General features: G+C 39.9%; 1 protein-coding gene across 2 annotated transcripts in view; it reads right to left on the bottom strand.

Moving 5' to 3' along the window:
- CBFB (core-binding factor subunit beta) overlaps positions 1-18926 on the bottom strand; it is a 64231-nt gene that overhangs the window by 24617 nt on the left and 20688 nt on the right. For both annotated transcript variants that reach the window (XM_082711957.1, XM_082711958.1), the window contains exon 4: positions 5243-5359. In XM_082711957.1, the coding sequence (XP_082568083.1) occupies positions 5243-5359 (117 nt within the window). The remainder of the gene's footprint in view (positions 1-5242; positions 5360-18926) is intronic.

Genomic DNA, 18926 nt, shown 5'->3' on the forward strand with positions numbered 1-18926 from the left:
ATCATTGCATTTCTTTGCAAATGAGCCATTTATTCATTCCACTGTTAACTGGCACTTGAGCAATTTGCAGTTTCTATTCCTAGTGCTGCTACAAGTCCAGTACATATCTCTTAATGAATTTTGTATTCAATTCCTTTGCACACCATGACTTAGACTAGAACTGCTGGATCACAGGTATATGTAATTTGCAGTTTTAGTATGTATTGCCAGTTTTCCAATTGTTATGTCAATTTGACATAACCAACACACCACCTATTGTTCCATATCCTTGCCAACATTAGTCAAAAGTACTCTGAATAAAGGCAAAAAGAGGGGCACCTGGGTGGCTCAGTGGTTTAAGCCTCTGCCTTCAGCTCAGGTGGGGAGCCTGCTTCCCCCTCTCTCTCTGCCTGCCTCTCTGCCTACTTGTGATCTCTCTCTGTCAAATAAATAAATAAAATCTTAAAAAAAAAAAGGCAAAAAGACAATACTGGTGAAAATACTTCAGCTGAAATACTCACGAACTTTAATTAAAATGGAATTGTGACCATATTGTTTATCTCTTAGCTTACCAGGTACCAGATACCTCAGTATCTGTTAAAGAATACTGTCCTCGGGAAGCCTGGGTGGCTCAGTTGGTTGGACGACTGCCTTCAGCTCAGGTCATGATCCCAGAGTCCCGGGATCGAGTCCCACATCAGGCTCCCAGCTCGATGGGGAGTCTGCTTCACTCTCTGACCTTCTCCTTGCTCATGCTCTCTCTCACTGTCTCTCTCTCAAATAAATAAAATCTTTAAAAAAAAAAAAAAAAGAATACTTTCCTCATACAGTAGACAGAGAAAACGAACAAGCTCTCTTGTGTATCTCTTCTTATCAGGACACTAATCCTACCATATCCGGGCCCCATTCTTATGACCCTCATTTAACCTTAGCTACCCCCCATAAAGGTCCTATCTCCAAATACAGTCACATTGGGGGTTGAGGCTTTAACATATGAATTTTGGGGGAACACAAATATTCAGTCCATAACAGATGTAAGCAGTGGGGTTAGGATTCATAATTGTATGACAATGAAGCCCCCATTCCTAACTTGTACATATCTGACAGATGATTTTGGGATAGGGAAGGTATTACAGAAGTGCTCACTGCTGATTCAATGTTTGGAGTCTCCTGCTTTAAAATTTTTACATTGTGTAAGACCTGTAATTGTATTACTTTATAATCACAACAGATGGTACTAACTTTGTAATGACAAAGCTCAGGTTATAGACTGGGAAAACAAGATTTGGAAAATTATAAGTATGGAAGATATGGTGGATTAAACTTAAAATGTTATCATTTTCACAAAATACTCCAGTTTTAGAAATTAATTAAGTCTGAAATTTTACCTTATATAAATGTAATCTACTGTATCACTTCTTACAGAAAAAGCCTTCTAAATTGAGGATTATTTACTATTTTTCTGAAAGAGTTGGTAACTCCTTATCTCTGTAGAAGTCAAGAAAGCAGGGATTCTTCCTTTCTTTTTTTTTATATTGGGTGCCTGGGTGGCTCAAGTGGGTTAAGGTCTCTGCCTTTGGCTCAGGTCATGATCTCAGGGTCCTGGGATCGAGCCCCACATCAGGCTCTCTGCTCAGCAGGGAGCCTGCTTCCTCCTCTCTCTCTGCCTGCCTCTCTGCCTACTTGTGATCTCTGTCAAATAAATAAGTAAATCTTAAAAAAAAAAAAAAAAGATGTGACAGTGAGAGAGAGAACAGAAGCAGGAGGAGTGGGAGAGGGAGAAGCCAGGCTTCCTGCCAAGCAGGGAGCCCAATGCAGGGCTTGATCCAAGGATCCTGGGATCAGGACCTGAACCAAAGGCAGATTCTTTACCTCTGAGCCACCCAGGTGCCCCAGCAGGGATTCTTTCTTAAGAATTTTAATTCTGTTCCATATTTATTTATTTATTACTTATTTTTAAAGTAATCTCTATACCTAACATGGGGCTGGAACTCATAACCCCAAGATCAAGAGTCACATGTTCTACCAACTGAGCCAGCCAGGCACCCAAGAATTTTAATTTTGAATTTTAATTTTTTACTAAGAAGGTTCTGGGTTCTGATCCTCAGTAAGAAAATTCTCACGTTTCTATATATGGAGAGCATAGGAAAAGACAACAGAAAGAAACAACAAAAAAAGAACTCCTTTTTATTCTTGTCATTATTTTAACTTCATTGAAAGAATTAATATAAAACAACCCAAAGAAATCAACATCTATTAATAATTGGGTATTTTTACATGCTCTTTTAGCATTTTGAATGTCACTGTCATCCCACTACTTTCTGGCTGGCACAATTTCAAAAGACAAGTCAGTTGTTAATCTTATGGCTCCCTTTCATGTGTTGAGTCCTTTTTAATTCTGCTTTCGAAATTCTTTTTCAGAATTTGACTGTGATGCATCTAGGTGTGGATTTTTTTGTTTTTTATACAACTTGAAGTTCACTGAACTTCTTGGATATGGAAATGAATATTTTTCAGGGCGCCTGGGTTGCTCAGTGGGTTAAAGCCTGTCTTCAGCTCAGGTCATGATCTCAGGGTCCTGGGATCGAGCCCCGCATCGGGCTCTCTGCTCAGCAGGGAGCCTGCTTCCCCCTCTCTCTCTGCCTGCCTCTCTGCCTGCTTGTGATCTCTCTCTGTCAAATAAATAAAATCTTAAAAAAAAAAAAAAGAAATGAGTATTTTCAAACAATTTGGACATTTTCACCAGTTATTATTTCTTTCTCTCTCTCTCTCTTTTTTTTTTTTTAAGATTATTTATTTATTTGTCAGAGAGAGCAGGAACACAGAGAGCTGCAAGCAGAACAGGCAGAGCGAGAAGCAGGCTCCCTGCTGAGCAAGGAGCCCGATGTGGGACTCAATCCCAGGACCCTGGGATCATGACCTGAGCTGAAGGCAGATGCTTAACCAACTGAGCCACCCAGGTAACCCACACCAGTTATTATTTCTTACACTGCCTCCTCCTTCTCCTTCTGGAACTTACGTCACATGTACATTTTGGTAAGCACACTGCTATTCCATAGTATCTGAGACTCTTTGCTTTTCTTTTTGTTCTTCCGACACTGGATAATTTCCATTAATCTATGTTCAAATTCACTACTTTTTTCTTCTGCCAGCTCAAATCTGCTGTTGAGTGATCTCTCTATTGATATTCTCCATTTGGTAAGTCATTGCCATCATAATTCTCCTTTAACTATTTACAGGAAGAATTTTCCTGTAATTCTTTGAACTGATAAATAATTGCTTTTAGGGCTTTGTCACTAAGAACAAACAACTGGGGTCCCTCAAAGGTAGCTTTTTTTTTTTTTTTTAAGTTTATTTATTTATCTGACAGAGAGAGCATAAGCAGGGGGAGCAGCAGGCACAAGGAGAGGGAGAAGCAGACTCCTTGCTGAGCAGAGAGACCAGTGAAGAGCTCAAAGGACTCTAGGATCATGCATGACCTGAGCTGAAGGCAACCACTTAACCAACTGAGCCACCCAGGTCCCCTGAAAATGGAACATTTTAGATAATATGCTATAGCAATTCTGAATTCTGACTCCTGACTCCACTGTGTTGTTGCTATTTTTATCTGTTTAGTGAATTACCTGACCTTTTTTTTTTTTTTTTTAAACCTGGTCTAATTCTGTAGAATTTGTTTCCCCAGTAATGTTTAGCCTCTGGTGTCATTGCTTAGTTTAGTTTTGTTTTGTTTTCTTCTTAGGCCTAACTTCCTAGGGAGTTGCCCTGGGTTAGCCTAACTTAATGATCAGGCAATGACTGTTCAGGGGTTTTGCTTAAACACCTTGAGCCAACAGGCTTCTGTCTTTTGTCACTGGATCTGTGTGCAGCTTCAATACTTCCAAAGTGCAGGGAGTTCATCACTCTACATGCCCTATGTATACTAGTAGCTTGCAAGGGTCCACTTGGTTCTGTCCTGAATGGGTGCTGCCTCACACATGCACATAGTCTTCTGAATCATGAGAAGTATGTGTGATTTTATTAGGGCCCACGTTAGTGGCCCATTTCCCTAGATCTCTCTGATAAATTTCTGGCTAGTCTGCCATTTGGTTGCTTCCCACAACATCTGCCTTCTTAGAAGGTTTGCCAGAAAACTCTATTGTTGTTGTTGTTGTTGTTTTTTAATTTATTTATTTGACAGACAGAGATCACAAGTAGGCAGAAAGGCAGGCAGAGAGGAGGAAGCAGGCTCCCTGCTGAGCAGGGACCCCCCCCGCCCCCGCCCAATGCGGGGCTCGATCCCAGGACCCCAAGATCATGATCCGAGCCAAAGGCAGAGGCCTCAACCCACTAAGCCACCCAGGTGCCCCTCTATTATTTTTGATACCATCCCTGGGCATGGATTTTTTTCAAACACTGCTCTAAATAAAGTCAGCTCCTTCTGATAGGACAGCAGAGCTGCCAGTCTTCATGGATTGCCCTGCCTGCCTTGCCTGAGAGACCACAGAGATGAGGGAAGGGATGGAAGCGCTCACTACTGACTAAAACACCACAGACTGTGGCGCCTGGGTGGCTCAGTGGGTTAAAGCTTCTCTGCCTTCAGCTCAGGTCATGATCCCAGGGTCCTGGGATCGAGCCTCGCATCAGACTCTCTGCTCCACAGGGAGCCTGCTTCTCCCTACTCCCCGCACCCACCTGCCTCTTTGCCTACTTGTGATCTCTCTCTGTCAAATAAATAAATAAAATCTTTTTAAAAAATTAATTAAAAATAAAATATCACAGACTATCAGGCCCTTACTTAAATTCAATAGCTTTGTTTGAATAAATACTTCTCAATGTATGGCCTCTGGTTAATTTTCAGAGACCTTAATTTTTTTTTTTCTTAAACAATTTTGTCCACTTTAATCACTGCTTTTTAGGGAGATGATTTGCCAAACTCCTCCCTGAGCCACTCCAGAAATTCTGTATTTTATTTTGAATTGTTTTTTCCCCCTGATAATGTTCTAAAGGTCAAGAACAAATATTAAACAGAACCATGTACTGGACTTGGAAGTGCCCCACTGAGCATATAGGAATAATCCAATGAAATTTAGAACCAATGAAGGAAAAACTTCCCCAAACTAGAACCAAAATGGGTCTCAACATCTATCTTCAGAATTCTTCAATACCACTTGAACATGACTTTTTATACTTACTGTTAAAGATGGGGTAAAACAGATACACAGATGAAGGCAAGATTAGTGGTACAGAAAGGGACCGTGCTCAGTGGAGCCTGACGTCACCCTACCTGGGCTCGCTCCTCATCAAACTCCAAGCAGCCCATACCATCCAGTCTCTGGAGGTCAATCCAGCCTTTCCAGATAACACAGACTCCATTCAGAATCATGGGAGCCTTCAAATACACCTAAGACACAGAAAAAAAGGACGAAAACCAATGATAAGCCATCACACACATAAGAAATGAAGTATAAGCTTACTAAGGAAACCTGTGGTTTTCTTAGGGGAAAAAAATGAATACAATTATAAAGTAAAGAATTGTAGGGGCACGTGGGTGGCTCAGTCAGTTGAGCGTCCAACTCTTGGTTCTGGCTCAGGTCATGATTTCAGAGTTGTGGGATTGAGCAGTACATCAGGCTCCAGGCTCAGCAGAGAATCTGCTTGGGATTCTCTCTCTCCCCCTCTGCCCCTCCCTCTCACTTGCTCATGCTCTTTCTCTAAAATAAATAAATCTTTTAAAAAAGGACTTTATTTCATATCACAATTCTTTCAAATTAGTTTTTTTTTAAAGATTTTATTTATTTATCAGAGAGAGAGAGGGGGAGAGAGCGAGCACAGGCAGACAGAATGACAGGCAGAGGGAGAAGCAGGCTCCCCGCCGAGCAAGGAGCCTGATGTGGGACTCGATCCCAGCACGCTGGGATCATGACCCGAGCCGAAGGCAGCTGCTTAACCAAATGAGCCACCCAAGCGTCCCTCAAATTGGTTTTTTTTAAGATTTTATTTATTTCTTTATTTGAGAGAGTGAGAGAGAGACAGAGAGAGCATAAGCTGGGGGGAAGGCAGAGGGACAAGCAGACTCCCCAATGGGCAGGGAGCCTGCCATGGAACTTGATCCCAGGACCCTAAGATCATGACCTGAGCTGAAGGTAGATACTTAACCAACTAAGCCATCTAGATGCCCCTCAAATTAGCTCAAAAAAAAAAGAAAAAGTTATGCAGATTTTGTAAAAAGTGTAGTAAAATGATACTTGAAGTAGGTTCTTCCAGCTGAAGCTAGGACAATCAGGTACTTTGCCTTGATTTTTGAACCTTGGGTAAAAAGCTATAAAGATGGAAAACTGGAATTCACCAGCCCTTAAAGAAAGCACACACAGTTTCCCTCTACTTTGGATCCCCCCTTTGGATCAGGATCAGGTTCCTTGTAGTTGCCTTCAGTTTTATAAGCTCCATCGTAGCTTCCCATGAAGTAATGCTGCTTTCTTCTTCTTTTTCTTTTCTTCAGTTGGCCAGAGTTGATTTCTACTGCTTTTAACCAAAGAAACATAAGTGATACAACATTTGTCAAATAAATATAAATAATTCTAAAGCAAAAGTCACTTTAGGTATAATTCCTAATTCCAGACCAGTTTCATTTTCAATTGCCAAATTCCCATAGTGCCTGAAAATATAACTGTTCTCATGAGCCATTAAGGATCCATCAAGGAAGGAAAGGTGCGAGTGCTATCACAGGATGAAAGTTTTATTATGATACAGTAAGAAATATAAGAAATTTATTACAATTCCTACAGTCCCCACTTTCCTAATACTACATTATCCTAATAGTAATTTTAGAAAAAAAAGGTCTTCTCAAAAAAAAAAAAAAAAAAAAAAAAGGTCTTCTCAACCTCATTTAACATGGACTTCAGGATAAAAACCAACACAGAGGGGCACCTGCGTGGTTCAATGGGTTAAGCCTCTACCTTTGGCTCAGGTCATGATCCCAGGGTCCTGGGATCAAGCCCCGCACTGGGCTCTCTGCTCAGCGGGGAGCCTGCTTCCTCCTCTCTCTCTGCCTGCCTCTCTGCCTACTTGTGATTTGTCTGTCAAATAAATAAATAAAATATTTTAAAAAAAACTAGCACAGATTCTTATCATTTAATACCTTAATAAGATTTTTTAAATGTAGAGAAAGCAGGACTTCCATTATTTTTCAAAACTTCAGGTTATCAACTGTATCTTTATGAATAAAGTTCTTCATTTGTCTGTATCAAATATATTTTATTTCGATAATCCAAGAGCTTCTGTGAGCTAAAATTAGCATTATTTATTACTGTAATTATATAAAATTGGTTAAGACAGTCTTCATTCTTAGGAAAAAGCTGGAAGCATCACCTTTTTCTTTATTCAGTTCAGCAGTTTCTTCAACAATCTTGGGGCATTCTTGTTTTTCGAGAGGTTTAATAAGAATAACTGACTGTCCATAACTATACATATGCTCAAAGACGACAACTGAGACACCTGTAAAATCAAACCTACAAGATTTACGCCATCTTAGTACACATTTCTGTCGTTCCCCTCTACTACTAGACACAGCTTTTTTTCTTGGTTAAAGGCTCCAGGCTGAACTAATTTCTATTTATAATGGGAAAAAAGCCCAAAACATAAGGTTCCATTTCTCCTCCCATTTGGACCAAGGGAAACAGTCTACAGTTACAGCTGAAACCGTTTAACCACACATTTCCTTCTGTTCTGATAAGTGCTCATTTTCTTCCACATTGTGAATTTAAAACTCCACTAATACGTACCTCATCAAACAAGTGACTAAGACAATCTCATTTTCAACACCTCACAAAACCTAAAAACAATATCCCTTCTCACCATCTATCAATCTAAGTCCATTTAACACATCTTGTAATCAAGATCTCCACCTACTCTTTCTAGCAGGGATACGGTGCCATACAGTGAAGGTTTAACATTTCACCTACCAAGGACTTCATTAGTTTAAATTCTCACACTAATCATGAAGAGAGTTCTTCTATTTACCTTCATAATCAGATTCTATGTTCTTCATCAAGGATTTATATCATTTAGGGTCAATTATTCCATAATCCAGTTTATTCATATTAATTCTATAGTCAAAAATATTTTCCTTATGAAATTACTGAATTTTTTTAAAGCCCATTTATTACTTCTTTATAAAAGTTCCCTCATGACAAAGAAAGCCACTAATCTGGGTTTTTTTTTTTTTTTTAAGATTTTATTTATTTATTTGACAGAGAAAGAGATAGGGAGGGAGACAGAAAGTGCACAAGCAGAGGGAGTGACACACAGAGAGAGAGGAAGAAGCAGGATCCCTACCAAGCACGGAGCCCGACGTGGGGCTCAGTCTCAGGACCCTGGGATCATGACCTGAGCCGAAGGCAGGTGCTTAACTGACTGAGGCACCCAGGCAGGCACCGCAATCACTTATCTGTTTTGGGAAATTCCTAAATGGATTCAAAAAGTAATTAAAATTCTTAGTCAAGGCTTATGCCTGGAATCATATGTAAAATACTATTTAGATGATCCTGGTGGTTTATTTAGATGTTCACCTTCAAATAAATAGTTTTATATGTAGATCTTCAAATGTTTGGCGCTTTCATACATTCATGAATACCCACCCTCAAAGTATGAAGAAAATAAAATTCTGTCTCGTAACAGTTTGCCATTTTGTAATTTAATAATGCCATTTAAACATTAAAGTACCGTCACTGAAAATAATGATGACTTATTTCCAACAGTGAAAAGAAAATATATTACTAGAATGTGACCTCAGGATTAAACCCACTGCCCTGGAATAATTAAACATTTAATGCAAAATGTAGTCCATAAAGTCTTTAAAGGCATTACACAGATTCAGCTAATCACACACAAAAACAATGCAATAGCCTGCTTATCTTTCCAAAAGAAAAGTGTCAGAGAATGTGAGACTTCACACAAAGTGAAAAGTGAATACGGTACCACATTTTGTGTTTTCTTGGGGAAATAAGGTAATAGTATTACATAATTTTTAATCACATCAAGCTCTTATTATCAGTAAGCATGAGGTTCTATTCTGTCCAAATAATACATAATAGCACCTTATTCTCACATTCTGTAGCCCTAAGTACCTCATCACTGTGGCAGCAGAGCTTCAGCAAGAACACGTATGTACTGCCAACTGGGGCATTATCTACACACTGGGATACGATTTAGATATAAAAAGTAATAAATAGGAGTGCCTGGGTGGCTCAGGCGTTGGGCATCTGCCTTTAGCTCAGGTCGTGATCCCAGGGTCCCAGAATCGAGCTCCACATCGGGCTCCCTGCTTGGCAGGAAGCCTGCTTCTCTCTCTCCCACTCCCCCTGCTTGTGTTCCCTCTCTCAGTGTGTCTCTCTCTGCCAAATAAATGAATAAAAATCTTAAAAAAGGAAAAAGGAATAAATACTGATACACGGTACATGGATGAATCTTGAAAACATCATGTTAACTGAAAAGAAACCAGAAAAAGGCCACATACTACAGGATTCTATTTATTTGAAATGTCCAGAACAGGCAAATACAGAGAGAAAAAGAAAGGAGAGTAGTGACTGCCAAGGGCTGGGGGCAAGGGGGCAATGAGTGATTGCTAATGGTACAAGATTTCTTTTGGGGGTGATGAAAATGTTTTGGAATTCAGGAGTGGTAATGGTTGCACAACTCTGTGAATATACTAAAAATCCCAGAATTGTACACTCTAAAAACATAAATTTTGGGGGCGCCTGGGTGGCTCAGTGGGTTAAGCCACTGCCTTCAGCTCAGGTCATGATCTCAGGGTCCTGGGATCGAGTCCCGCATCAGGCTCTCTGCTCCACAGGGAGCCTGCTTCCTCCTCTCTCTCTCTGTCTGCCTCTCTGCCTACTTGTAATCTCTCTCTGTCAAATAAAAAAATAAAATCTTTAAAAAAAAAAAAAAACAAATGTTTAAAAAAAGAAAACAAAACAAAAACAAAAAAACATAAATTTTATGGTATATGAATTTCACCTCAATAAACTTATTACAGGTGATAGGTGTTACATAGGTGATATCCATAAGATAAAGAAATCAATTTTTAAAAAAAGATTATTTATTTATTAGAGAGAGAGATCACAAGTAGGCAGAGAGGCAGGCAGAGAGGTGGGGGAAAGCAGGCTCCCTGCTGAGCAGAAAGCCCGATGCAGGACTCGATCCTAGGACCTTGGGATCATGACCTGAGCCGAAGGCAGAGGCTTAGCCCACTGAGCTACCCAGGCGCCCCTAGAAATCAATTTTTGAGTAGGCAGTTGCATGTGGGATTCTAGCACTCTGAGAAGATATGGCCTGATGATGCAAATCTGGAAGCCACCAATAATACAGTGGTATTTAAATCCAAGAGAGAAGAAGAGATTCCCCCTGAGCAGTAAGTAGAAGGAAAAAGGAAGAGGGCCCAGGAAGAACTGTGAGGAAATCAACTTTTGTATGCTGGGTAGAAGAAAAGAACCCAGGAAAGCCAGCCAGCTATGAATTATCAGTGAGTAGAGAGAAAAACATTAAGGAACCTAGTGGCTAAAGGTTAAGTTATAGGCCCCCAAGAAAAAACTTCCCCTTGCACTGGATTCATCAGATATCTAAGTATTGTGTTACAGGATCTTACGCCACTCTTAACTTTTAGCAATGCTTTTATTTAAGGTAGGAGTTAACTGGAGTTCAAAGAACCTAAGAGATTTTGGGTTTATGGCTAAGTTCCAAAAAGACTAGAAACATCTTGAAATTCTATGTAAAAATGTATGTGTTTGAGCCCATGTGCATTTTTCTACAGAAGTTCACTATTTTCATCAGATTCTCAAAAGGGGGTACAAAGCAAAAACAATTCAATCGTGACAGTAAAAACTTCATTCTTCTTTTTCCCTCAGAGGCAGCAAGATCTTTGTAGCACAGAGCCTGCGAGATGATAAATTCCCTTCATTTAGTAAATGGACCAAATTTCCTAAATAGGTAAAAATTTGTTAACCTGTGTTTTGAAATGTAAATGTCAGAGAAAGGGTATGAGAACCCAGCCTTCTCATTTATCGACGTGCACTAAAGAGTTCTATCTCTGAGAGTCTGGAGTCTACTTATTCTGAGAATATCTAAATTTGGAATAAGAGTGGCATCCTCAAGGGGCGCCTGGGTGGCTCACTCAGTTAAGCCTCTGCCTTCAGCTCAAGTCATGATCTCAGGGTCCTGGGATAGAGCCCCACATCCGGCTCCCCGCTTAGTGGGAAGCATACTTCTCCCTCTCCCACTCCCTCTGCTTGTGTTCCTTTTCTCTCTGTCAAATAAATAAATAAATTAAAATCTTAAAAAAAAAAAAAAAGGGAAGTGGCACCCTAGATTGCCCTTTCTTCTACAATACTATATATTTATAGAAGTTTAGTGTTTCTAGCACCCACGTAGCTGTGCTGATAACAGAAATTGAGGCTACAACGGAACAGCAGAAAGGGCTACCTTTTCTAGGTGACTTTAAAGAAAATAATTTTAAGATAATTAAAATAGAAAAACATCTGCAAACAACATTCCCATGCACAGGAGTGCTAAGCCATAAAATCAATAGACAGAAACTAAGTATCAAAGCTCTTAACAAAAACCGAAACAGATACTTCACCCTCAAAAACCCATTTTGATTGGAAAGAATATTTCACTTCTCTGTAGTAAATTGCTAGAGTTTAAACACTTGTGACTCTTATCTAGAAATTGAGATATTAGAGAAAATAGTTGAGGGAATAACCAGCCTCTTAAGTCCTCAGTAAATATTTGAATAATGATTAACAGAAGAGGAGAAAGGGGGGGCGGGTTTAGAAATGGTTTCTTGTAGCTTCCCTCTAATCTCAATTTGAAAAGATCCACCTTATTTAACAAACGTTTACTACCTATCATTTTGTATAAGTTATTATCATCCAGGGCAGTGGGACTATACCAGGAATTTTAAAGAGATGTACATCCTACCACCCAAAAGATTCCCACATCAGTTAACAGTCTTTAATAAGGAAGAGCTGAATACACAAAAAGAGAATTGTAAGAATTAAAATCAAATTCACCCCTTACATATAAGTAGGATTCATTTAACTTTGAAGGTTAATGGAATATATCAACGATAGTAAAATTTTAAGAAATCTGAATCCATCAGCTTTCCAACATTCTTTTAAAGACTGCAGTTCAGGGGCGCCTGGGTGGCTCAGTGGGTTAAGCCGCTGCCTTCGGCTCAGGTCATGATCTCAGGGTCCTGGGATAGAGTCCCACATCGGGCTATCTGCTCAGCAGGGGGCCTGCCTCCCTTCCTCTCTCTCTGCCTACTTGTGATTTCTCTCTGTTAAATAAATAAATAAAATCTTAAAAAAAAAAAAAGACTGCAGTTCAGGGGTGTCTGGGTGGCTCAGTAGGTTAAGCCTTCAACTCGGTCACGATCTCAGGGTCCTCGGATGGAGCCCTGCATCTGGCTCTCCACTCAGCGGGGAGCCTGCTTCCCCCGCCCCACTCTGCCTGCCTCTGTGCCTACTTGTGACCTCTCTCTGCCAAATAAATAAATAAATAAAAAAGACTGCAGTTCTAATAAACTTGCATATAAATGACTGAGGATTATCTACTTGACAAATCCGAAATACTCAACTGAAAAACTAAATGAAATGAATTCAGCCAAGTGACTGGTTATAAAAATATACAAAAACCAACAACTTTCTTATATTACAATAGCAACTCAACTCTTTGGAAAGTAAGATGGAAAAAAAAACTATTTTAAAATAGCAATAGAGGGACGCCTGGGTGGCTCAGTTGGTTGGACGACTGCCTTTGGCTCAGGTCATGATCCTGGATTCCCGGGATCGAGTCCCGCATCGGGCTCCCAGCTCCATTGGGAGTTTGCTTCTCTCTCTGACCTTCTCCTCGCTCATGCTCTCTCTCACTGTCTTTCTCTCAAATAAATAAATAAAATATTAAAAAATAAATAAATAAAATAGCAATAGAAGTATCAACTAAGAATGAATTTTGTTTTTTGGGTTTTTTTAAAAAGATTTTATTTAAAAAAAATGATTTTATTTATTTATTTGACAGAGACAGAGACCGCGAGAGAGGAACACAAGCAGGGGGAGTGGGAAAGGGAGAAGCAGCAAGCTTCTAGTCAAGCAGGGAGCCCTACACAGAGCTCCATCCCAGGACGCTGGGATCATAACCTGAGCCGAAGGCAGACGCTTAATGACCGAGCCACCCAGGCTCTCCTAAGAATGACTTTTTTTTAAAAAAAGATTTTATTTATTTATTTGACAGATAGAGATCACAAGTAGGCAGAGAGGCAAGCAGAGAGAGAGAGAGAGAGGGGAAGAAGCAGGCTCCCTGCTGAGCAGAGAGCCCAATGTGGGACTCAATCCCAGGACCCTGAGATCATGACCTGAGCTGAAGGCAGAGGTTTAACCCACTGAGCCACCCAGACACCCCTAAGAATGACTTTCGAAAGAAACATGTAGACTCTATAAGAAGAAAATACTTAATTTTTGAAAAATGAAATGATCTGAATAACTAGTGAGATGTAATATTTTCTAACGCTATGACTACAAATGCCAATTTTCCCCAAGGTAATACTTACTTTAATAAAATTCCAATGAAATCTCAAAATAATGTTTTCTGGAACTTGAGATTTAAGCCTGCAGTTTGTACAAAAGAACCAGACTATCCAAGAAAAATATTAGAAACTATTTTTCTGCCCTTTCAGATATTAAAACATCTAACATTGCAATCAGTACCATGTACTAGTGCTATGGCAGTTTTGAAATAAACAAAAAATAAAAAATGAAACCAAGTATACGTCTTTTTTTTTTTTTAATTTTATTTATTTGATAGAGACAGACACAGTGAGAGAGGGAACACAAGCAGGGGGAGTGGGAGAGGAAGAAGCAGGCTTCCCACCAAGCAGGGAGCCAGATGTGGGGATCAATCCCAGGACCTAGGATCATGACCTGACCCGAAGGCAGACACCTAATAACTGAGCAACCCAGGCACCCCTACAAGTCCTTAATAAATGACAAAGACAACATTTTGAATCAATGGCAAAAGAATATTTAGCCAGTGGAAATGAGAAAACTGGCTAATCATTTGGAAAAAAGTGAGTTTAGGGGTGCCTGGGTGGCTTAAATGTCATGATCCTGGGGTCCTAGGACTGAGCCCCATGTTGGGCTCCCTGCTCATCAGGGAGTCTCCTCCTTCTGCCTTCTGTGCGTTTTCTCTCTCAAAGAAATAAAATCTTTAAAAAAAATTTTTTTAAACAACAACAAAAAAAGAGTTTTAAACAAGATAAAGGGGCACCTGGGTGGCTCAGTTGTTGGGTGTCTGCCTTTGGCTGGGGTCATGATCCCAGCATCCTGGGATTGAGCCCCACATACGGCTCCCTACTCTGAGGGGAGTCCGCTTCTCCTTCTCTATCTCCCCTGTGCTTGTGTTCCCTCTCTCGCTATCTCTCTCTATCATAAATAAAATCTTAAAAATAAAATAAAACAAGATAAATAAAATGGTCAAAAATGTCCACTAACAACAATCAAATCTATCAAATTAAAACAAGATAAGTATATCTAAATAAATACAAAAAAATTTTTTTAAATGTCCTGGGGGACGCCTGGGTGGCTCAGTTGGTTAAGCAGCTGCCTTCGGCTCGGGTCATGATCCCAGCGTCCTGGGATCTTGAGTCCCACATCGGGCTCCTTGCTCAGCGGGGAGCCTGCTTCTCCCTCTGCCTCTGCTTGCCATTCTGTCTGCCTGTGCTCGCTCTCTCCCCTTCTCTCTCTCTGATAAATAAATAAAATCTTTAAAAAAAAGTAAATAAAAATAAAAATAAAAAATGTCCTGGGATTGAGCCCCACATACGGCAAGAAACCAAGGTTCTACTACATTGTTAGAGAGAGTTTAAACTGGTTAACAATTCTGGGAAGGCATTTTTTTTTTAGCAGTATCTGAATTTTCCTTTGACTCAACAATGTCATGCCTATGAATATATCCTAAAATTTAATCACAAATGTAAGCAAAGTACAAGGATGCTCACCCATAAGGGTTTTTTTTTAAATACAACTTTTTGAAAAAAGATCTTATTTGACAGAAAGAAACACAGTGAGAGGGGGAACATAAGCAGGGAGAGCGGGAGAGGAAGAAAGCCCTTCTGCTCAGCCCTTCCGCTGAGCAGGAAGCCCAATGCAGGGCTTGATCCCAGGACCCTGGGATCATGACCTGAGCCAAAGGCAGATGCTTAAGGACTGAGCCACTCAGATGCCCCAAGGGTTTATCTTTTAATTATGGCAAAAGATTAGAGATAACCTAGCTGTCCAACATTTTACTGTGTTCAATGTTAACGAATCAACAATAAATATAAACAAGTTGTCCTTAAACAGAAACACACATAAAACAAGATTAGATATTGGGTGACTTGAGGAATACGTTGTGACCAGGGACTTGCAGGAATCTAACTCTGTGACATATCTGGAAGAAACTGTTCAATACTAATTCAGTGTCTGTACCCACTTTATAGAAGATAACTACCATAAATAATGAGAATCAACTATAATTAATTTTTTAATTAATTAATGTATTTATTTATTTTTAAAGATTTTATTTATTTATTTGACAGAGAGACACAGCGAGAAAGGGAACACAAGCAGGCGGAGTGGGAGAGGGAAAAGCAGGCCTTCCGCCAAGCAGGGAGCCCAGCACAGGGCTCGATCCCAGGATCCTGGGTTCATGACCCAAGTTAAAGGCAGACACTCAACGACTGAGCCTTCTAGGCACCCCATAATGTACTTATTTTTTAAATTGGCTCTATGCCCAATGTGGGGCTTGAACTCACAACCCCAAGATCAAGAGTAACATGCTCTACTGACTAAGCCAACTGTAATTATTTTTTAAAGTAAAGGATATCACTATTCTTAGTCCCAAGACAGTATAAAAAGAGTGAAAAAATGTGCTTTGGAATCAGATTAAGCCTGTGTTTAAATACTGCTCCATCAACGTGTCTGATACAAATTATTTAAATTTGATAATAAGCCTCCAATTCTTTACATATAAACCTTCCTGCAGGTGGCGCCTGGGTGGCTCAGTGGGTAAACCGCTGCCTTCGGCTCAGGTCATGATCTCAGAGTCCTGGGATCGAGCCCCGCATCGGGCTCTCTGCTCAGCAGGGAGCCTGCTTCCTCCTCTCTCTCTGCCTGCCTCTCTGCCTGCTTGTGATCTCTGTCTGTCAAATAAATAAAATATTTAAAAAAAAAAAAAAAAAAAAAAAAAAAAAAAACCTTCCTGCATATGGTCAAATGATTTTTGACAGACCAGTCAATGGAGCAAGAACAGTCTTTTCAACAAACAGTGCTGGGAAAATGGATATCCACATGCAAAAGAATGAAACCGGACCCTTACCTAATACTACATACGAAAATTAACTCAAAATGGATCAAAAACCCAAATGTAAGACCTGAAATTATAAAACTTAAAAAAAAATTTTTTTAAGATTGTATTTATTTATTTGACAGAGATCACAAGTAGGCAGAGAGGCAGGCAGAGAGAAAGAGAGAAGGAAGCAGGCTCCCCGCTGAGCAGAGAGCTTGATGCAAGGCTCGATCCTAGGACCCTGGGAACATGACCTGAGCTGAAGGCAGAGGCTTTAGACACTGAACCACCCAGGTGCCCCAAAACTTAAAAATTTTTAAAAGATTTTTATTTATTCATTTGACAGAGACACAGCAAGAGAGGAAACATAAGAAGGGGGAGTGGAAAAGGGAGAAGCAGGCTCCTTGCTGAGGAGGGAGCCCAATTCGGGCCCTATCCAAGGACCCTGGGATCATGACCTGAGCTGAAGGCAGACACCTAATGGCTTAGCCACTCAGGTGCCCCAAAACTTAATTTTTTAAAATTAAATTTTATTTTTTTACCTCTATTTTTAAAAATAATTTTATCTTATTTGACAGAGATAGAGAGCACAAGTGGGAGGGAAAGGCAGGCAGAGGGATAGGGAGAACCAGGTTCCCCACTGAGCAGGGAGCCCGATGTGGGGCTCAATCCCAGAACTCTGGGCTTATGACCTGAACCAAAGGCAGACGCTTAACCAACTGAGCCACCCAGGCACCGCCTTTTTTTCTTATTTTGACATTATAAAACTTTTAGAAGCAAGCACAGGACAAAAGCTTCACAACACTGGGTCTGACATGATTTCTTGGAGATGACCCTAAAAACACAGATAACAAGAATAAAAAATACACAAATAGAACTTTATGAATATTTAAAATTTTTTTGCTTCAAAAGACACTACTGACTGGGGCTCCTGGCTGGCTCAGGTGGTGGAGCATGTGACTGCTGATCTCAGGATTGTGAGTCTGAGTCCCACACTGGATGTAGCAATGAGTTAAAAAAAATTAAATCTTTAAAAAAATAAATACATGCTGTCAGGAGAGTCAGAAAGCAACCCATAGAATGGAAGAAAATATTTGCAAGTCATTTATCTGTTAAGGGATTCATATCCAAAATTAATATTGAGAACTCCTAAAACTCAACAAAAAAGCCAATCTAATTAATTCCATATAATTCAATTATATTTATTCCCTTGCTTTATCATTTTATTCCTAAGCATGTATGTTTTTTCCTATGCATATATTTCTTTTTGTTTTTTTAAGATTCTATTTATTCATTTGACAGACATAGATCACAAGTAGGCAGAGAGGCAGGCAGAGAGAGAAAGGAAGGGAAACAGCTCCCTGCTGAGCAGAGCCCAAAGTGGGGCTGATCCCAGGACCCAGAGATCATGACCTGAGCCAAAGGCAGAGGCTTTAATCCACTGAGCCCCACAGGCGTCCCCCTATGCATATATTTCTAAAATAATGCATTGTTTAGTTTTGAAGACTGAACATAAGAAGCAATGGCAGTGTCAGTAAAGGACTGTAAATGTCACTTTTAACATGAAAGCTTCTAGGAGATAAGCTGACCAGAGTCTCAGAATCAAGTCTGGACTTTCAGATTGCCTGCAAATGTGAAGGGCCCCTCTGGGGAAGTTTGTGAGTGGAGTCCTGAGTAGGCTATAGAAAACCTAAAGCTCACACTGGTTTTGGGGCATGTGGCACAGTGCGAGCCAGTATTCAAAGTTCACTGGAGATCTGGAAAAATAGTGGTCGAAAGCGGGCTGCTCTGTATTTTCTGATTCTACTGTATGAGTCTATGGCCTTTTCACAGGAGTTTCTCCATACCTCTTTTCATTTTATAAAACTGAAACTCTAAAACCATTCAACAAGTTTCCCATTCCCTTTCCACCCAGCCACTGGTGTCCACCAATCTACTCTGTGATTTGACTACTCTAAGTACCTCATCATATAAGTGAAATCATATAGTACTTGTCTTTTTATGACTGGCTTATTTCATTTTGTATAATGTTCTGAAGATTCATCCATTGTGTAGAATATTGTAGAATTTCCTTCCTCAAAAGGCTCAGTGATACTCCTTTGTATGTTATATACCACACTTTGCTTGTCCATTCATCTGCTGATGGACACTTGGACTGTTTCTATGTTTTATTAGCTACTGTGAATAATGCTGCATTGAACATGGGTATACATATGTCTTTGAGATCCTTTCAGTTCTTTTGCGTGTGTACGCCAAAGTGGAATTGCTGGATCACATGGTAATTCTCTTTGTAATTTTTTGAGGAACTGCCACAGTTTTCCACAGCAGTTGTACTCTTCTATGCTCCCACCAGCACTGCTCAGGGGTTCCAGTTTTCCATCCTTGTCAACACCTTTTGTTTTTTTTTTTTTTGATAGTACCCCTGTTAATGGGTATAAGGTAGTATTTTTCACTGCAGTTGTATTTCCTTAAGAATTAGTGATGAGCATCTTTCATGTGCTTATTGGCTATCTGTATATCTTCTTTGGAGAAATGTCTATTTGAGTCCTTTACCCATTTCTTTCTTTCTTTCTTTTTAAATTTCTTTT

This window comes from Mustela nivalis (assembly GCF_964662115.1).
Source record: "Mustela nivalis genome assembly, chromosome: 18".
Taxonomy (NCBI): domain Eukaryota; kingdom Metazoa; phylum Chordata; class Mammalia; order Carnivora; family Mustelidae; genus Mustela; species Mustela nivalis.